The following is a 22906-nucleotide window of genomic DNA, read 5'->3' as shown; positions in this document are numbered from 1 at the left end:
TCTTTCTTCCATTTCTGAGCTTTTTCAAGAGCCTCCAGAATTTTACCACCTTCCTGATATTTATTTCCAATGCTCTTACCAAAGTCTTCCCATGACTTTTGTTTACGCAATTTTACTCAATGCTTTGCTTTCTTACATTTTTCCCTGTATTCCCTAAGAGCACAAGGTGACTGACTTGCCAAGAACTTTCAATATTATTATTATTATTGCACCCTCAATGGAGTCGCAGACTCATTTTGGAAGGTTCATTCAACTGACAACATATTTATCATACCGAATCTTAAAATCCTTAACACTCCTTGCATTAAAAATATGTTCTGCTAATGCATTCCATTCACTGACAATTCTCCATGTAAAAAAATCTACTCCTCACACTCCTGTTCACTACACTCATACATATCTTCCAGGGATGGCCCCTGGTTTTTCTCCTCTCACCTTCTACTCTATTTATAATCCAATATGGATTAATCCGATAACATCTGCTCAGTAACTTAAATGTCTCTATCATATCACCTCTTTTCCTCCTATCCACATTTCTTCAACCTCTCTCCAATGTTTTCACATCACACTGAAAACTAGGTTACCAAATTTGAGCACAGTAGTTCAAGTTTAGTCTTATCAGTGCTTTATACAATGGCACAACCACTTCCTTATCCCTACATGTTAGAGTACTTCTTATCATAGCAGCACTACGATGTGCAGCCTTGGCAGCATCTGCAACATGTCCTCTAAACTTCAGTCTAGGGCATATGCAGTACAACACTGTCAATTGAATCTCATCCAGGAAGTGGATGAGATCCTAGAGACAGTGCTGTACTGCACCGTCAATATACTACACAGCCTTATATTTCTGCACTCCAACAAACAACACCTAGCATTTACTAATATTAAAATTACAACCTCACTCTTCTGTCCAAGTTCAAATCTTCCTGAAGGGAATTAACATCAACAGTACTACTTATAATTCTCCCCAACTTTGAATCATCAACAAACAACTCAAGATCTCCAATCAGTCCACATGATATATCATTTAGAAGCAGGAGCCCAATATCAGAACCCTGGAGAACGCCACAAGTTACCCATCTTTTTTGAAACATTGCTTCATCATACACAAATTGGTGGTATCATCCAGAAAGCCAATCTCCGATCCATCTAACCAATATACTATCTATTCCCATTCTCTGCAGCTTGTACACCAGCTTATCATGCGGTAATCCATCAAATGCTTTTGCAAGGTCCAAGAATATCATTGTATATGATTCTCCCTTATCTAACACACTCGTTGTCCCATCATAAAATGCAAGTAAATTGCTAAAACAAGACCTACCCCTTACAAATCATTGCTGATCATAATAAAGAATATTAGGTCCATCAACCCCATCTTGTATTCTATTCCTAATCAATCTCTCCAACACCTTGACCGCAACTGCAGTTTTACTGACTGGTCTATAACTGGAGACGTTTGTCCTAGAATCATGCTGGTGGAGTGGTACTATTTTGCCTTCTTTTCACTCCTTAGGAATCCTACCCACTGCAAGACTTTCATCAAATAACCAGGTCAAGGGCTTAGCCAAATGTTGTGCACATTTCTTAAGAATATGTGGTGATATGTCATCCATTCCCATAATCTTATCCCTGATCAAGTCTTCTTTTCATTGATTGCCTCTTTGACTTCCTCAGTCCACCAAGGACTTATGATTTTTTTTATCCTTGCAGATTATTTCACCACATGCCTCTCTTGCTGAATACATGAGAGTGTTCTTTAGGGATTACCAGTGAATCTCCAAGGTTTAGTTCTTGTTTTCATGCTCTTTCTTAAATAATGTTTGTGTATTTGAATCTACAGTTCACATCTGATAGATGTTCAACTTCAATTTGTTTTGAAACTTTCTTACATATTCTTTACAATGTGGAGTTCAGTTTTATCCTGCTCAACATAAATGGTAATCACTTCCTATTTCAAATCCTCTGTAATCTTGTGTTCTGAACCAGTGGAAAAACATTACTGTTGACAATGACATAGTCAATGAGACTTTTCTTATTCCTTACATCTTCTCTCCATGTGAATTTGTACACATTTTTATGTTGGAACATGGTGATAGCAATAACTAGCCCATGTCCTGAGCAGAAATCTAGCAGGTACTTACCTTTATTATTAACTTGTTCTTTTCTTCAGATTTTCCAAAAACATTCTTATATGTCTGGTAATCATTTCCTATTATGCTGTTTAGATCTCTAACAAGTCCCAAGTTTTCCTTTTTTGTTGTCAGTTGCCTTTTCTAATGCCTTGAAAAATGCCTTCACCTCTTCATTATTAGAACCTTTTGTGGGACCATAACCACAATTAAGTCTCATTGTCCAGTTCCCCATTCTGATATTAGCCCTCATCACTCTACTTGATACTGCCTGCTGTTCAGGAAGATTATTATTAGGGTAGTAATAATAATAATAATTCTTAAGTAAGGCCCAAATTGGAAACATCTGCTAGTCAAAGATTTGATTATTGTTACGTGTCCCTGTTATTCTTTGACTGTGAACTCTTAACTGAATATAAATAATAATGTCTATTAGCATATTAATGTGTTGCTATCTTCTGGCATTAGTGACAAACTATTCTTCATGGTGTGTGTGTAAAATTATTTTTTTCAAATTTATTATGTTTTTAAAAGCATTGGAAGAATGTCCAGAGGGAATCACAATAAATGGAAAGATTGTTAACAACCTACGATATGCAGATGACACCGTGCTAATTGCAGATAACATTATGGATCTCCAAAAACTCGTTGACAGAGTATACATAGAAAGCCAAAGAATGGGAATAAATATAAATATCAACAAGACAAAATACATGATCATCAGCAAACATCCAGCCTCATCAATGAAACTGACACTCAATGGGAAAAATATTGATCAAGTGTCAAGATATAAATATCTTGGTTGCTGGCTTAATGAACGGTGGGATCCAGAAATAGATATAAAGACAAGGATTGAAGTTGCACGGCAGTCCTTCAAGAAAATGAGAACACTATTCTGCAATAAAGACCTAAACATGGAAGTCAGATGCCGAATGCTGAAATGCTACGTGTGGTCTATTCTGCTCTATGGAGTTGAAACATGGACATTGAAGGCGACAACCATGAAGAAAATCGAAGCCTTTGAGATGTGGCTATACAGAAGAATGCTAAAGATATCATGGACAGAAAAAATTACCAACGAAGATGTCTTAAAATCCATTGGCAAAGCTAAACATCTTGTACAAATAATCAAGAAACGAAAAACATCATATCTTGGACACATCATGAGAAACAGCAAATACCAACTTCTACAAACTATTTTGGTAGGAAGAATTGATGGCAAAGGAACTAGAGGAAGAAAAAGAATATCATGGTTTGACAACATCAAGACGTGGACAGGAAAGAGCAGTGCACAACTGCTCAGATTAGCACAAGAGCGCAGTTTGTTCGCCAAGATGGTCGCTGACCTTCGATAGAAGATAGCACAATAAGAAGATGTTTTTTTAAATTCTCTTTAAACTGTGTAGAATCTGATGAGCTGTCATAGTTTAATGCATATTTCAAATAAAAAATTCAAGAATTAATGCTTTACCATAGGAGCTGGAAGTCTGTATCCTTGTTCAATATTTCTAATAACATCCTGATTAGACCAATTCCAGTAAGGTCTCTCACCATATGACATTACTTCCCAGCAAACAATACCAAAACTCCAGACATCACTGGCAGATGTAAATTTTCTGAAAGCAATAGCTTCAGGAGCAGTCCATCGTACAGGAATCTTTCCTCCCTAAAGTGAAATCCTTGGATATATTAACATATATTAAAAATAAATAAATAAAACAACTGTGATTTCTAAAAAAAAAAAGTTAAGGAACTGCTGTTGTAGAAATTATTTCTAACATGGAAAGCACTAACAACAGAAGCAAAAATTAGGACTTCTCTTCTTAGTGACAATCATCTTTCTTGGTCTCAGAACCATTTTTTTAAACTACACACTTAAAAGATCTAATGAATTACTTATATTTTTTATATCCCCATTTTTATCTAGGAAGGATTCACATTTAAAAAAAAAAGGATAAAAATGGGGATATAAAAAATTGCGTAGCTCAGTGCAAGTGGAATGTGTTGTTCAAGATACTAGAATGCCTGAAGAAACAGCATTGTAAATTCAATTCTAGTAGCCAACTAAAGGAACTTTTACTAGGCTTTTTTTTTTAGCCAATTCCCAAGTCAGTCGATCACTAGAATGGACAAGGGTTTTTTTTAGCACCTTTGTAGCACAGTTGGAAGAACAACAGTACATTGTACCCTTCAAATGGAAAAGGCTTAAGTTCGATTTGCGTCATGATGGGAGGAATCTTAATTTTTTTTTTTTTTTTTAATTGAAGATGAGTTAGCCAATCTCTCATACAGAGTTAGCAGGGGGCTTTCTCCCACTTTCAGACAAATTGGTTTTCAGAACATAGGCAATTTACAAAAAAATTCAAGTGGTAGTGGTGATGGGCATTAAATGATGATGGTAGTGGCAGTTCGGTGTAATTGGTGGATTAAGTGGTGGAGAATTGTAGAGTAGGTGCTCTCCCTCAGTTAGACTTTATACTTTTTGCTTTGGAGATCTCGCAAAATAATTAAATGATTGATAGGCTTTGAGGGGGGGGGGGGGAGATAATCTGAGAATCCTGCTGTAGAGACAAACACGAAACTAAGTACTTTACACATCCAGTAACTAGAGTGGTGGCAATCCCATATCAGCCAACGGAATTCATCTAAAGACACTTTTACAAACACGATGCCCACAATTTAAAATCACAGACTGTTGGTTGAACAGCAGATATTCATGCTCAGCATTATCACTTCTCAATTTTTTTTCAAAGCTAAAACATATAGTGCTTTGCATGTTTGAAGTAATTTCTATGGTATGAATAAGAATTTTTCTCTTTTCAATAAAATAATTACTGCTAACTGAAAATTAAAAAGTTAAAATTAAAGTCATTAATAAAATTACTAAAAACTTTGTAAGTTTATGAACTCTTAAATGACATTTGAAAAACTAAATTTAAAAAAATAAAATTAAAAAAAAAACTGCTTGATTTAAAAAGTGGAAGTTCTTGTATCTGCAAGAACCTATTACAAAATAATGTCTAATCCGTGCAATAATTAGAATTGCATCATATCCATATAAAATAATTACACGTCTACTTTGAAAAACAAAAAATCTGGAAATCTGGAGTCCTCCTAATTTTCTGGAAAACTTTATAAACTCACTTAACTATTTTTTTTTTCCATTGTCATCAGATGAAAAAGAGTTTATGCATGACATATATATATACAAGGAGGGGGGGGGGTTCTGAATCACAAAGGTGATTCAGAACTCTTGGGCCAAACTTTAAGGGGTGATAGACCACACCTAAACAAGCACTTTTCGTCATACAATGCATGGTCTGAACTCAAGCGGTGAAGCACTAGGGGTTTAGCAACCTGTGTCAGGAAATGAAGAAACACAAGAATGACAGAGGAGATTTGAAACAATTGCAGAAATTACAGAACATAAATTAAAGAATTTTATTGAACAAATTACAGAAACTGCTCAAAAGAGCAACCACCAACATTAATGCAGGCTTCACACCTTCGACGTCATGATTGGCAAAAACACCAGGCATTTCTCATACAGGTGCAGTGGCAATAGAAATCCTGGCAATAAGGTTCTCATTGGAATCGATGGGGCTATTGCAGATCAGGCTTTTCATATGGCCCATTGGAAAAAGTCCAGACATGAGAGATCGGGAGATCGTGGCAGCCAAGTGATGGGACCATCCCCGAACAATCCATCGTCCAGGAAATGTTACATCCAAGGTGTTCCATACATCCACGCTGAAATGGGGTGGTGCTCCGTCGTGTTGGAACCACATATGTGCTTGAATGTTTGCTGGAACAGGGTTCAGTAATTCTGCCAAGACCTCTTGTAAAAATATGAGGTACATTCTCCCATTCAGTCATGCTGGCAGAAGGTATGGGCCAATCAAATGGTCATGTAGGAGTCCAGCCCAAACATTTATGGAGAAACAGCACTGGTACGAATGTGGATGTGTGGTATGCAGATTTCTACTCACCCACACATGATAATTGTGGGTATTAAAAATTCCCTCACGTGTAAAGGTGCATTTGTCAGTGAATAAGACATGCATCAAAGTCCAGCTGCACTGTGCAAAATCCACACGAGGCCAGTAATCTGCAGGTGTCAAGGCATGCATCCTCTATGCGTGGTATGGGTGTAATCGCTCATCTCATAGAACTCGCGCCACACCATCGATTGGGGCACACGTACGGCATGGGAAATTGCTCACGTGCTACATTTGGGATGATCTGCAACCCTATGTAGAATGTGCTCTGTAACATGTAGCATCCTCACACTCCTTGCACACCCTGTATCCTGCATGCCACTGACAAAGGAGCCTATTTCGCACAGATACCAGTGCAATCGCTGAAAGGTTTTACGATCAGGCATGCGTCTGGTCGTAAAGCACTCTTGGTACAGTCTTTAGGCTTCCCTCGCATTCCTGTCTACAGCTCCATAAATGAAATGCATATCAGCCTTCTCCTGATTTGTGAAAGAATCTATCCTTTTTGCACTCCACGACGACTGCAAAAACCAGCGCTTATAAGTGTTCACTGGAATGCACCCTCTAACGCTTCACCGCTTGAGTTTGGACCATGCATTGTACGATGAAAAGTGCTTGTTTAGGTGTGTTCTATCACTCCTTAAAGTTTGGCCCAAGAGTTCTGAATCACTCTGTGTATATATATATATATAAGGAAATTAAATGACTCTATACTGAGAATGACAGGTTTAATGTTAAGATACAACTAGTTTTGTTGAATACATCAACTTCTTCAGGTATCACTGGCAAAGAATTAAATAAAAAATAACAGAGACATGATAAAATACATTAACAGATCTAGAAATAAAACACAAATACATTTACATTTAAAAGAGAGGAATGCGTGCTTGAGTTCCGATTGACGTTGACTACGTGCGAGAGTTGGCGTGAGTGCGCCAGTATTGGATAGTGGCAACGTGTGCATCAGAGATATTATAGCTAAGGCTATTGTTAATATGAGATGAATCAAGCGATATTTCTCAAGATTCAATTATTTTTCTTTTAAGTTCATCATAGCACACATGGATATTAGAAGTTAGTGGCCAGTCTACGAAGTGTTGGCGGCCCTCATCCGAGTTGATAGAGTAGAGAAAGTGCTAGAGAGAGAGCGCTGGCTCTGGTTCTGTTGTAGGAAATGTCTCTTTTGTGTTCTTCCATGCATAAAAGGATGGATTTAGCTGTCTGGCCTGCCACAATCACACAGAATTTTGTAGACTCCTGGATACTGAGTAGAGAGATGTTTCATTTTAGGTCTACAAAGTATGGAACGAAGTTTAGGAAACGTAGTGAAGCAAGTTCTAATGTTGAATTTCTGGAGCATTTTAGCAAGTTTTGTGGAGAGAGAGAGCTGATGTATGGTAACGAAATAAAAGCTCTTGGTGGAGAAGAATCTTCAGCAGCAGTTGAGCGGCAGACAGAGAAATTTATTAATCTTCTTAAGAGAGAATCCATTGTTAACAAAAGACCTTTTGAGAAAATTCAGTTCATAATCAATTTCTGTTTCATCTGTAAGTAACGACCTGGCTCGATGTGCCAAGGTTGAAATGATACCAAACTTTTGTGGAGGGTAGTGATGGGAAAAAGCATGAAGGTGTCTGTCTGTGTGATGGGGTTTCCTAAAAATGGAGATTTTGATATTTTCAGCGCATCTCGTAAGTTTTAAGTCCAGAAAGTGGAGACAGTTGTTGGATTCAAGTTCACAGGTGAAATTGATTTTCTGATGAAAATTGTTGAGGTGGTCTAGAAAAAGGTTGGGGTTGTCGACGCCGTGTTTCCAGATGAGGAATACATCATCAATGTAACGATACCATATTTGAGGTTTAAGACTCGAGGAATTAATAGCTTTTTCTTCAAACTCCTGAAGAAATATATCAGCAAGAATCGGAGAGAGCTGACTGCCCATAGCTAAACCTGAGTTTTGTTTATAAATTTTGTTATCATATTTGAAGTATCCTGAGTTCACACAGTGAGAGAGTAAAGAGAAACATTTTTTGGATAGTTTCATCTGGAGAAGGTTAAGAACCTCTTGAGTAGGTACATTCGTAAAGAGGGAAACAATATCGAAACTTGCCATTAAATCTGATGTGTAGAGTTTGATGTCTTTTATTTTAGAGATAAAATTAGCTGAGTTTTTTTATATGAGAAAAGGAAGTACCACAAAGCTTTTTTAAAAAGGAGGCGAGGTATTTTGAAAGGTTGTAAGTTTATGCCTTCAACGAAGTACTACGTGCGAGAGTTGGCGTGAGTGCGCCAGTATTGGATAGTGGCAACGTGTGCATCAGAGATATTATAGCTAAGGCTATTGTTAATATGAGATGAATCAAGCGATATTTCTCAAGATTCAATTATTTTTCTTTTAAGTTCATCATAGCACACATGGATATTAGAAGTTAGTGGCCAGTCTACGAAGTGTTGGCGGCCCTCATCCGAGTTGATAGAGTAGAGAAAGTGCTAGAGAGAGAGCGCTGGCTCTGGTTCTGTTGTAGGAAATGTCTCTTTTGTGTTCTTCCATGCATAAAAGGATGGATTTAGCTGTCTGGCCTGCCACAATCACACAGAATTTTGTAGACTCCTGGATACTGAGTAGAGAGATGTTTCATTTTAGGTCTACAAAGTATGGAACGAAGTTTAGGAAACGTAGTGAAGCAAGTTCTAATGTTGAATTTCTGGAGCATTTTAGCAAGTTTTGTGGAGAGAGAGAGCTGATGTATGGTAACGAAATAAAAGCTCTTGGTGGAGAAGAATCTTCAGCAGCAGTTGAGCGGCAGACAGAGAAATTTATTAATCTTCTTAAGAGAGAATCCATTGTTAACAAAAGACCTTTTGAGAAAATTCAGTTCATAATCAATTTCTGTTTCATCTGTAAGTAACGACCTGGCTCGATGTGCCAAGGTTGAAATGATACCAAACTTTTGTGGAGGGTAGTGATGGGAAAAAGCATGAAGGTGTCTGTCTGTGTGATGGGGTTTCCTAAAAATGGAGATTTTGATATTTTCAGCGCATCTCGTAAGTTTTAAGTCCAGAAAGTGGAGACAGTTGTTGGATTCAAGTTCACAGGTGAAATTGATTTTCTGATGAAAATTGTTGAGGTGGTCTAGAAAAAGGTTGGGGTTGTCGACGCCGTGTTTCCAGATGAGGAATACATCATCAATGTAACGATACCATATTTGAGGTTTAAGACTCGAGGAATTAATAGCTTTTTCTTCAAACTCCTGAAGAAATATATCAGCAAGAATCGGAGAGAGCTGACTGCCCATAGCTAAACCTGAGTTTTGTTTATAAATTTTGTTATCATATTTGAAGTATCCTGAGTTCACACAGTGAGAGAGTAAAGAGAAACATTTTTTGGATAGTTTCATCTGGAGAAGGTTAAGAACCTCTTGAGTAGGTACATTCGTAAAGAGGGAAACAATATCGAAACTTGCCATTAAATCTGATGTGTAGAGTTTGATGTCTTTTATTTTAGAGATAAAATTAGCTGAGTTTTTTTATATGAGAAAAGGAAGTACCACAAAGCTTTTTTAAAAAGGAGGCGAGGTATTTTGAAAGGTTGTAAGTAGGGGAGTTTATGCCTTCAACGATTGGTCATAGTGGAGAGTTTAATTTATGGATCTTAGGGAGTCCATATAACCTAGGGATTAGAGGATGAATCGACCTAAGGGAAAGATGGATGTTTCTTGGTAACTTTGAAGTGGTTTTCAGTAAATTGTTGATTCTACTATGTAGTTCTTTTGTAGGATCACTATTTAGTTCAGAGTAAGTGTCAGTGTTAAGTAGTTCCAAAATTTTGTTATGGTAATCCGATCTATTTAAGATGACAGTAGCATTCCCTTTGTCTGCAGGGAGAACAATGATGTCATTATTGTATCTCAAATTTTTGATAGCTGATCTCTCAGAATGAGAAATGTTGTCAGAAGGCGGTCTTGCATGATTTATGGCGAAAATAGCTTCCATGTGAAGAAGGTTTGCCTCGTGGATAGGTAACGAGGATGCTGCTTTTTCTCTCTTAGTTAAGAATAATAGTTCTTTAGGTATTGAAGTAGGGGCGATAACAAAATTGAAACCTTTAGCAAATACACTTTCTTCTGCCATAGAGAGTGGATGGGAAGAATTATTTATAACAACTTTTTTTATAAATGCAGAATTGAGATTGGAAGTGCATTGAAAATTTAATTCTCTAAAATGAATACATTTTAGAGAATTAAATGAATACATTTTAGAGAATTAAATTTTCTGATTAGATTACTTTTATTAGTGTTCTGTACTTTAGAAGCTCGTAGAGTGCTAATATCTTTTAAATTGTTCCAAGATGAAGAGTCTAAAGAAGTAGATAAACGGCCTTCAAGAGCGGTCTTCCTAGCAAAATAAGCAGCCAGACTCCGTTTGGTATCAAAAATCAGTTCGGACAAGAGTTCCAATTTAACTTTGTGGAAAATTCTTTGAGCTCTAGTTGTGTAATGGACTCTTTAAAATTAAGAAAATGGGGAATAATAGAATGGAACTTACATCTTTTGAGAAATACTAGTCTGTTAATGAATAATCCAATGGTCCTGAGATTTTTCTGATAATCTTTGATGAGCAAAGGTACTTTGTCATCATCAGGAAAATTGATATTAATGTTCATTATTTACTCAGTAGAAATGTATATAAAATATACATTAATATCAATTTTCCTGATGACGAGGAAGTACCTTTGCTCATCAAAGATTATCAGAAAAATCTCAGGACCATTGGATTATTCATTAACAGACTAGTATTTCTCAAAAGATGTACCTACTCAAGAGGTTCTTAACCTTTTCCAGATGAAACTATCCAAAAAATGTTTCTCCTTACTCTCTCACTGTGTGAACTCAGGATACTTCAAATATGATAACAAAATTTATAAACAAAACTCAGGTTTAGCTATGGGCAGTCCGCTCTCTCCGATTCTTGCTGATATATTTCTTCAGGAGTTTGAAGAAAAAGCTATTAATTCCTCGAGTCTTAAACCTCAAATATGGTATCGTTACATTGATGATGTATTCCTCATCTGAGAAAACGGCGTCGACAACCTCAACCTTTTTCTAGACCACCTCAACAATTTTCATCAGAAAATCAATTTCACCTGTGAACTTGAATCCAACAACTGTCTCCACTTTCTGGACTTAAAACTTACGAGATGCGCTGAAAATATCAAAATCTCCATTTTTAGGAAACCCCATCACACAGACAGACACCTTCATGCTTTTTCCCATCACTACCCTCCACAAAAGTTTGGTATCATTTCAACCCTGGCACATCGAGCCAGATCGTTACTTACAGATGAAATAGAAATTGATTATGAACTGAATTTTCTCAAAAAGTCTTTTGTTAACAATGGATTCTCTCTTAAGAAGATTAATAAATTTCTCTCTGTCTGCCGCTCAACTGCTGCTGAAGATTCTTCTCCACCAAGAGCTTTTATTTCGTTACCATACATCAGCTCTCTCTCTCCACAAAACTTGCTAAAATGCTCCAGAAATTCAACATTAGAACTTGCTTCACTACGTTTCCTAAACTTCATTCCATACTTAGTAGACCTAAAATGAAACATCTCCCTACTCAGTATTCAGACGTCTACAAGATTCTGTGTGATTGTGGCAGGCCAGACAGCTAAATCCATCCTTTTATGCATGGAAGAACACAAAAGAGACATTTCCTACAACAGAACCAGAGCTCTCTCTAGCCACTTTCTCTACTCTATCAACTCGGATGAGGGTCGCCAACACCTCGTAGACTGGCCACTAACTTCTAACATCCATGTGTGCTATGATGAACTTGAAAGAAAAATAATTGAATCTAGGGAAATATCGCTTGATTCATCTCATATTAACAATAGCCTTAGCTATAATATCTCTGATGCACACGTTGTCACTATCCAATACTGGCGCATGCACGCCAGCTCTTGCACGTAGTCAACATCAGTTGGAACTCAAACACGCATCCCTCTCTTTTAAATGTAAATGTACTTGTGTGTTTTATTTCTAGATCTGTTAATGTATTTTATCATGTCTCTGTTATTTTTTATTTAATTCTTTGCCAGTGATACCTGAAGAAGTTGATGTATTCAACAAACTATTTGTATCTTAACATTAAACTTTTCGTTCTTGGTATAGAGTCATCTAATTTCCTTTTTTATATACAGTTCTACTGAGTAAATAACAAACATTTATATATATATATATATATATATATATATATATATATATATATATATATATATATATATATATATATATATATATATATATAAATGTTTGTATGCAATGTTTGTATGTAATATATGTAATGTTTGTAAACCGAGATAAAATATGAAGTTTTAATGAAAATGATACAACTAGTTTCAGCCTTTTACAGCCTTCTTCAGGTATCCACTAAAGGTAGAACACAGTAATAAAAATTGAAGGTGCAAAAAACTGAGAATTACAGGCAAAAAATGCAATACATAATTGACACAAAAACGTTATATTTTTTCAAGTTGTTCTATCTAACACGCTATTGTTTGTTGCATGCGAGCTTGCAAGTTCTTGTGAACGCCAGTATTGAACAACTGCAGTATGGCTATCAGGGATGTAACTCAAATTGCTGTTCAAATGTTCAGGATTTAGGAGGATTTCCCTGGACTCCACGATTTTCCTTTCAAACTCATCCCTGCAACGGAAAATGTTTTCGGATTTATCCCAGCAAACTGAGTGACTCTGTAGATCATCATGAGGATTATTTGAGAAAAGAACATGACTGCATAGGGCAGATGCATGTGATCTTTTATAGGAGATGTCTCTCTTATGCTCCTCAATACGAAGTTCAACAGATTTGTTAGTCTGTCCAAAATAAGGAATAGTACAATCACACCATAACTTGTAAACACCTGGATATTTCAGGTTGTGATAAATAGGCTTCGGGTGGTTTATAAGGGAATGGACTTTAGGGAGTGTAGTGAAAAACATCCTTATTTTGTATTTTTTAAGGACTTTAGCCAATTTATTGGAGGCTGAACTAATGTAAGGTGTTGAGATGCTACCTTTAAAATCAGTAGTTTCCGTAGTACACTGCCCAGGAGGATCCAGAAGAAATTTCTTAATCGTTTTTTCAGAATATCCGTTATATATAGAGTTCTCTCTCTCTCTCTCTCTATATATATATAATATATATATATATATATATATATAGAGAGAGAGAGAGAGAGAGAGAAGGGGGGGGGTGGGAGGTGAGAACAGTTGCATGTGAGAAATATAAGGCAAGGAAAGTGACTAGTATTATAAGGAGATCAAAATTAGAATAAGAGAGAAGACTAGCGCTGGAATCCAAGAAGAATCATAAGGAGTTTTTTCACTATGTGGCGAATAGGAGGAAAAATTATAGCAGCTGGATTACCTTGCTGAATGGAAATCTACTCATGCAGATGACATATGAGTAGAAGAGCTATTTAATGATCACCTTATTACAATGTACCATCCTGATAAACTAGGCTTTATTCCTAGAAGGATAATGAGTGGTGAAGTAAAGGAAGAGGATGTATGACAAATGCTGAGTATGCTAAATATCAGTAAGGCAGAAGAACTAGGTGGAATTTCACGATGTGTTTTAAGGAAAGGTGCTAGTAACAAGAACAGTAGATGAGTGTAAGATACACTTTCTTTTTTTTTTTTTTTTTTCTTCAAAGGCATTTGATAGGATGCCTCAAAACAGGTTGGTTTTTAACTTGCAAAATGTGGGTTTAGATATCAAGTTACTGGATTGGATTGGTGACCAGCTTTCTGATAGAGGAGAGTAACAGAGTAATAAAGGAGAGTACAGCAGTAAGTTTTCAAGTTCCATCTCTGTTCTACTCAAGCTGAATTTTTTTATTCACCAGACCTTCTTGTCCAATGGTTACAATGCCGAAAAGGATCAACAAATTAATTGTTTCTCTGCACATCCTTTCCAATATGACGAATATAGTAATGCCATCACTGTTCCTTATATCCAAGGCATCTTGGATAAAGATAGCCAGAACTCTTTAAAAAAAAAAAGAAAAAAAGTACAATCACTCCACTGAATTCAAGCTTCATCTGAAGCTGGCTATCCTTATCTACTCTCCCAAGGATCCTCTACTTCCTCTCTTTGCTCAAGGTGTTTACAGGGTTCTATGTTCCTGCAACTTATCATATTATGGTCAAACTGAGAGATCTACAAACATCCAACTAGAAGAACATAAAAAATACATCTGCTACAAATTTGAAATTTTTAGTCTGAGTACAACAAGGCAACTCATGAATGGTGGTGAGTGTATTCCCTTAAGTTCTCAGGTTAACTTATTTTTATGAAACTTTCATAATTTCTACATTCGGCTTTGAAATATACTGGATCTAATATCCACTTCATTTATACAAATTTGAAAGACTTTTTTTTTTTTTTTTTGGTGCACAGAAGGAGGGGGAATATGAGTGAAATATTTAAGCTGTTGACAGGTTACTATCATATTAACACTAAGGAGATTTTTCATATAGTAGAATGAGCGGGAAGGAACTAGGACAAAGGGCATCCCTGGAAATTCATCATCATCATGCATATCAAGGATTTAGGCCTAGCATGGCCAGAACAGGCCATGCTAGGCCTTGTACTTTAAGGCTTGTTTTGGTAATCTTTCTGTTTTCATTCTTTGAATGTGTTCCATCCATTTATGTTTATATTTTTTAATTTTTTCTATTACTGGTTCTTGGTTTAATTCTTTCATAATTTCTTCGTTTCTTTTGTAATCAAATAGGGTATACTTTGCAGTTTTTCTCATAAACTTCATTTCTGCTGTTGTTAATCTTTGTTTGTCTTTTTGTTTTATTACCCTATTCCTCCTATGGGTTTAAATTTGGAAGAAGGCTAGTTCAGAAGCCTTAAGGTAGCAGCCCTACCACTGAACTATTCCATCGTCAGGCTAGTCCCCTGACAAGGAGAACATAATTCTACTAGTAAGCTGACAGAAAAAGATAATCAGATTGAATCTATAGGAAACGACCCTGGAATGGAAAAGGTAAAACAAAAATGGAAACGACATTTTTGTTTTACTGGAATGTAAGAGGAATAGCATATAAAGAAATAGAATTAGACCAATTATTAAAATGAAAGAAATTTTAAAATAGTAGTAATCACTGAAACAAAAAAGAAATTAAAAGGAACCCTGGAAAGTACAAATGGATAAAAAGGTAAGGTTTTACATGGAGAATGCAGAAGCATGGAATGCATTGCCTGAGGGGACGGCAAAAGCAAAAAGGTGGATGAGTTTTAAGGAGTTGTACAATAGACTTTATTGATTAGTTTCGACCTCCCATGATGAGTCCTGTGACTTCATGGAGATCAAGATAATAATAACAGCCCATAAACCATTAATCTATCCTCATAGGGTATATTCATAGACATGTCTCTAGTTTGGTCACTAATTGATGGATCATCTCCACTATTTCTCATCCCCAAGAACTCAAGCAACTAAACCTGTGCATATTCTGTGAATAATGGTAAATGTGGGCCTCCCATGATGAATGTCTCTACAGTAATGCTTGAAAAAAAAAAAATTTCTCACCTGGATACACTGCGAATTCAATTTCCAAACAGACATACTCAGTGATTTGATGCATTAAAAACTAAGAGTATATAATCATTATTTTTTTTATTACTATTATCTGACCTCAGTGATATCAAGTGGCTCACTGTAGGAAGTACTGACTATCAAACAAAATGCTAACCGAACAGCAGCTTGATCATTTACCGTTTTGCACACTCACCAGAGACTTGGGCAATGATCATGCAGTACTCTCTTGCTCATCATTAGACAACTTCCAAAGATTTTTTTTTCTGCCTCTGTCCCCCTAAAGTCTCTGAAAAATATCTTCTGCATTAATGTGATACAAACCTTTTACCAACTTATGTTTCAATCAAATCAGTCATTCCCTTATCTGTCAGCTTTACAGATGCCATTTTACTCAATCTGTTCTCCTACCCAACAATCTAACATGTCCATATTAGTCTTATAAAGAAGGATAATAACATTCTTATCTCTGCTTATTAGTGTATTCTTCAACAACTGGGTCTCACCATAAGCTGTTTTGGCCACATTTCCAGTATGTCCTCAGCACTTCAACTTTCTATTCACCATCAACCCCAAAGCCCTAGGTGAACAACTTCCTGCAGTCCATTTCCAACAATGTTATATCTTGTGTATGAATTCTGATATCAACCAATGACCACTGATTAGTGTCACACAGAACTTAGAATTAAAAGTTTAAATATAATCAAAATCATCATCTTCTTGATAAGTACCTTCAAGGGGTTTACAGAATACTGTGATAAGTTTATATTTTTATTAATCTCCTATCAACAATTTTCCTCCAAATTAGTCTATCACTGGTCAGCACTCCAACAATCATATCTTGTATTTCTGTTTTAATTTTAAAATGAGGACATTTCTGGCTTGTATCAATCCACCTTGATAATGATCTTACTGTGGGTCGTTTTCCTGCCATCTTGACATCACACACTTATTTGCTAACCTTTTCACTCCCATTCTCTATCAAGTGACCATATCACCTTACATCAGCTCTCTTTACACATTCCTGAATACTGACAACAAGATCATCATAATATATCTTCATTTTTAACATGATTCTGTCATTCATGCCATCTGTTCATTCTCCTGATTTTTCTCTGAATTCTGTTTCTGGTCTCTCACATCTATAAGTTAAAATTGGTTTAAACACCATACTTGTATACTGGCATTTTAGTGTTCTAGATAATTTCTCCTATTCTATATATTTATTCAAATTTCTCCCACCACACCAGCTTTACTTAACCCTATCCAACTTTACTTTACTTTACTAAATATTGTACCTAAAAAGCTCAAATAATTTACTTGTTCTGTATATTCTACATTGAGAATGCAGTCGAAGTTTTCTATGCACCTGCCTATTTTCATAGCTTTTTTGTCGACCTCTTTATTGCTGATTTTTATAAAAATTTGGTATAGTTATTAGTTTAGTTAAATAACACTGGAAATTTGTAATGGATTTATTTACAAGTACAGCATCATGTGAATAAAGTAAACAACCAAGTTCAGATCACTGATTCTTATATCAGACTTCATTATTATTATTATGAAGTCACATGACTCATTGTGGGAAGTCCATCCTAAACAACACTATGCTTATCATACAACCTTCTTACAACACTTGTGCTCGCATCACCTTATTAAGCAAAGCATTCCATTATTCAACCACTCTCCATGCAAAGAAACCACTTCTCACCCTTTTGCTCACTAGGTTGTTTTGCAACTTCCTGGGAGAACTCTCTAGTATCAACCCTGTAGCTACTTCTAGACACTTTAAATGTCTCTATCAAATCACCTCTCCTTCTGTCTACCAAACTTTGCAGCACAGATTCCCTCAGTCTCTCCTGATAACTAACATTATAGTGATAATATTATTTTTGTTATCTGCCTCTGCACTCGTTTCAAGGTAAATTTATTCCTCACCGAATCCAAGTACAATAGTCCAGGTGTGGGGTTATCAGAGCTTTATACAATGGAATCACTGGATACAGATCAACATATCAGCTGTGATTCTCTGTGTCCTCCTCAGTACTGTAGCAATCATATCACTCCAAGGTCCCTTGCCTCAATAACTTCCTCTAGTAAAGTTCCTCCTCCAGAGTATGCAGTCTTCCATTGATGGATCCTAAACTTCAAGACTTTATATTTCATTGAATTAAATCACTACCCTATTCATTTGCCATGGGTCCAGTTTATTTAAATCCTCCTGAATGGCAATCACATCTACACCATTACTAATAACCCTATCCAACTTCACATCATCTGTAAACAACTAGAAGCAATCCATTGACAATATCATTGATAACAAGGCTAAACAATACTACTCTCAGTACTAACACCTTCATAAAACAAATCTCTGATATCTCTCGGACAGCCAATCCTAATCCAATTCACTAACCTGAATCTGTAACTTAAATATCAGCTTATCATGTAGCATCCAATCAAATCCCATCCATCCATTCAAGACTGGTTGAGTCCTCTGATTATGCTTTAGGCAATTTTAATGCAGCCAGCTTACTATTCTTCTCCTACATTCATCTAGGGATAACTGTTTTTATGTTTGCAAAATTGTGTGTTCACGAGGCTTGTTTGCCTGTTCTGAGGGACAAAAAACTCAAGTCTCTGGGAGGAAAAAAACCTATTACTCCATTGATACCAGTTAACTCACCATTTGATTGTAAAGACCTGATTAGAGTTCTTCATGTTGTAGACAGGATTCAAATTCAGGCCTTTTCATCCAGAGGGCTCATCACAACTGAAAAAGTTCTCCAGTCAAATGCCTTTGTAAAATCAAAAAAATGGTAGTAATATACCTCTCCCTCATTAAACGCTGTTTTTAGTTTATTACGATAAGCAAGCAGATTAATAAACACTACTGACTCTTAACAAATCCATGCTGACTTCCATGACATTTCTCTGCCCAATGATATATATGATCTCTCACTGATTTCTCCCAAATCTTAACTACAGAGACATAAAGTGGTCTGTAGTTTGACACTTCCATTCTACTACCACCCTTAATTGATGGCACTTCCCATCCTTTCACATCTTGGACACCTTTCCTGTAGCCAGACTCTCCCTGAAAAGCCAAGTCACTAGAGCTGTCAGTTTGTTAGTACATTACCTTAGAACACATGGTGCAATTCCATCCAGTCACACTGCTTTATTGACATCCAAGAGTACTCAGCATTTGAAACACATACACTTCCCTTGCATTTCTAATACTCAAACTCTCCCAATCCCTCTAGTATTAAAACCTACATCTCCAGGATGAAATACCCTAATAAACTTATCATTAGACAACTCCATATCATACACACTATTGCCATCTTTGGCTATCAATGTCATTCTTCAACAATCATTCCTCCTCCTACTGGCCATATAACAAAAGAATTCCTATGGATTTTCCTTGAATCTCAAGGCCAATCTCTTCTCATATTCAACATTTGAAATTTTTTCATATTTAATTTTTGCATTTCAAGTTTTTTTATAGGACTTTCTTTCATAATGTGATGCATATAAATGAATAACAGCCAAGATGGTGTGTGCTCTTGTCTTACACCTGATTTCCTTCAATTTTAACTGCTGATTTATAATTTAAACATAGACTACGTATTCTGTATAATTTTCCACTTCATATAATTTTGAAAAGATTTCTCTTGGTACTATATCATATGCTTACCCTTGTTATATTCCTTTATAAAGGGTATATATACTCTTGTGATTTTTCAACAATTTGTGATAATTAAATTCCTGACATATACTTTCAGGGAATTTACAGGATATTATGATAATACTACATGAAAAAGTTACATCATTACTCCCAGAGATAACTGTCCATCAGCAATTTTTCTCCAAATGAATCTGTTATCTGTCAAGACTCCAATATTGTCACATCTTATATTTCTGTCTTCTAATGCACTTTTTACCATATCAATCCACTTATATCTTGTCTTCCTCTAGGTCTTTTTTCCTTTCATCTTAGCAAAGAACACTTGTTTTGCTAACCGAAGCTGTGCTAACTCATTACTAAATGCTGATAATGTTTTCATAATATCTCCATTTTTAAAAATATGATACTGCCATTGATGACATCTGTTCAGTTCCCTAATCTTTCTCATATCTCTGGTATCCAGTGTTTGATCTAATCAGTGACAATATACTGAGATGGAAGTGCAGGGAGTCAACTAGAAGTGCAACCCGCAATGGATGACCCACCGCACTCATCAAACATGACTGTAGGATACCACAAAAGATAATATGTAAAAAACCCATTCGTCAGCTGATACATTAAATGCAGAATAAATCTGCACAAAAACATTCAGAACTGATTCTCACAACATAAGTTTCCATGGTAGGATCACAATATGCAAGCCCCACATTACCCGAACCAACACGCAGCATCATCTTCAGTGGTGCAAAGAGCATATAGTGGGCCTTCGAAGCTTGGATAGCTGTGTTATGAAGCAGCAAATCATGCTACACCCTCTACCGAGCAAATAGATGGGTGTGGTAGATGCCTGGTGAACACCTCTTACCAGAGTGTGTAACTTCAACTATTAAAATTCAGAGGTGGTATGGTCCTGTTTTTCCTGGTTTGACTTCAGACCTCTGAAAGGTATTTGAACATTCTGGACAATGCAATGCTTATTACTTTGTGGTCTTTTTGCAGAGCTGACCATTGTCGCTTTCAGAAAGACTCGAGCCAGCCTCACTACGACAAACGCCACCATTGGCTAATTACAATCAGAACTCTCCACTATACTCAATCCTGAACTTTAGTCCATTCTCTCTGGCATCTCAGAAACTTCCTATCAGAAAGAATTCCAAAAAATAAAAAATAAGCACATCAAAAAGTTTAATAACCTTTGTAAATCTAAAATCTAAACTGCTACCTCAATTGAACCACTCCATACAGTAGTCAACCTACCAGCTAAAAGACTCAGTGAAGATGCCGTTAGTGCCCTAAGCCTCAAACACAATTTTGCAGTTGCACCTAAAGAAGTTCCGGTATTAGATATTGTGTACAACATCGAACGCGGAATCTATCACTTAGCTCTAGAAACAGCCAATAACATCAGACTTGATGTATCTTACATCCTCTCCTGGTTGTTACTTCCAAACAACTCTCTGCCCTCAGAAAATCATAGAAAGAAAAAAGTATTTTCATCACCAGAGCTGATAAGGGTAATTGTACAGTCATTCTTAACGCCTCAGAATATAATCGGAAAATGGATATTACTCTCCGTGATCACTACATTGCACTTGAATACGATCCCACAAAAACTCAAAAAAAAAATTAAAAACCTATTTAAAAAGTGTCCTCCTGACATTACAAAAAAAAACTCAAACCATTCAGTTCTCATCCCCCCCCCCGTATATATGGTTTACCTAAAATCCACAAACCTAATTCTCCCCTAAGACCTATAGTAGATGCCACCAATGCACCTTGCTACAAATTGTCAAAGCAGCTAGCTAACTCTTTGACCCCTGTCACTGGTCCTTACCATATCTTACCATGTCATACCTTGCAATCAATGCTGGTTATTTTTCTTAGAAGAAGACAAAATCTACAAACAGATAGAGGGAACTGCCATGGGTTTCTCCCCTCTCTTGACAATTTTTACATGGAAAATTTTGAAAAACGAGCCATAGACTCTTCCCTTCTAAAACCTTCTATCTGGCTAAGATATGTTCTCTATTTGGCCTCATGGCCCAGACACATTAGATTCCTTCCTCAGTCACCTGAATAGTCTACATCCAAAAATCCAGTTTACGATGGAAAAGGAAAATAACAATAGTTTACCCTTCCTAGACACCTTAGTAACACGCCTTCCTAATGGTAACCTTTCTTTCTCTGTATACAGAAAACCTACTCATACAGGCATATACATTCCCAAACTCTCCCACCACCACCCCACTCAGTAATATGGCATTATTAAAACTCTAACCAATAGCGCCCACTATCTTTGTTCCAGTGAAACTGCCCTTTCAACCGAACTTAAACACACATAGCACCTTCCTTTCTAATGGCTACAGTGACCACAGAATTAAAAAAATAATCAAGTCCTTCCCCATTCCCCGACCATCTCTTCAGAAGGACTTCAGAAATTCCATCACCATACCTTACATCTGTGCCAGATCATTAAAAAAGTACAACCTGCATGCAGTTTTTAAGCCCCACCATAAACTTGCTACCCTTATCTATTCCACCAAAGATCAGCTCCCTTCTCTTTCAGTGCCTGGGGTATATAGAGTACCTTGTGCCTGTAAACTTGGTTGCTGAACTGCCTGTCTGTCTGAAGTAAGCAAGTTTACAGGCACAAGGTACTGTAAACTTGCTTACTTCATTGAACACAAGTCATACATCTGCAATCATGATTATAGTCAATCTGCCCTTGCAGACCATGCTTTGGATACAACCCACAAGATCTCCTGGAAAAAAACCACCATGTTCCACCATAGTAAATTCGAAAAAGAAAGACTGTTCTTTGAATCTTCATCTGCACTCAGGAATCAACCTAATTTAAACAAATACAGTTGCATTAAACTTTCCAAAATTTGGGAAACATTAATTATCAGAGATCCCTCTTTACATCCTAGGCCACCTGCAAATGCCCAGAGGGCACACCACCTAGATAGGACTTTAGTTTCACTCACTACTGTATTGTATTTGTGTGTTGTTACAAAAAGTTTTTTGTAATCCCTGAAGATGTCTCTGTGATGGAGACGAAATATTGGAAGTATTAAAATTAGTTTTAATCCTTTCTCAGTGCTGATAATATTCCATTAAACCTCCAACATGAATTTGTCTACAGTCACGAATCAATGCAAAAAATCCTACAAATTGTGATTAAACATCGCCAAACACTGCTTTGAAATTTCTTTTTGCATGCATTTTTCACAGATGCCCAAGTGAGGTCACAACAGTAACCTCAGTCAGGCGTCCGAAGCGTGCTTCATCTTTGATGGACTTACGACCACGTTTAAACTTATTTATCAAAAAATAAATAGTCTTTAATGGTGGTGCAAAGTCCCCATGAACTGCAACTAACTCAGCTTTAATCTGCACTGCTGTCCACTTCTTCAAATAAAAGTATTTTATCCCTGCACGAAACTCATTTTTCTCCAGTTTTATGAAA

General features: G+C 36.4%; 1 protein-coding gene across 2 annotated transcripts in view; it reads right to left on the bottom strand.

The window, feature by feature from the left end:
* LOC150096472 (ephrin type-A receptor 4-A-like) overlaps positions 1-22906 on the bottom strand; it is a 709579-nt gene that overhangs the window by 137677 nt on the left and 548996 nt on the right. For both annotated transcript variants that reach the window (XM_090407961.1, XM_090407962.1), the window contains exon 14: positions 3607-3801. In XM_090407961.1, coding sequence (XP_090264087.1) covers positions 3607-3801 — 195 coding nt within the window. The remainder of the gene's footprint in view (positions 1-3606; positions 3802-22906) is intronic.

This window comes from Typopeltis vanoorti, chromosome 18 (genome assembly GCF_054136105.1).
Source record: "Typopeltis vanoorti isolate ZY-2024b chromosome 18, IOZ_Tvanoo_1.0, whole genome shotgun sequence".
NCBI lineage: Eukaryota > Metazoa > Arthropoda > Arachnida > Uropygi > Thelyphonidae > Typopeltis > Typopeltis vanoorti.
This window is presented reverse-complemented; position numbering and strand designations above follow the sequence as displayed.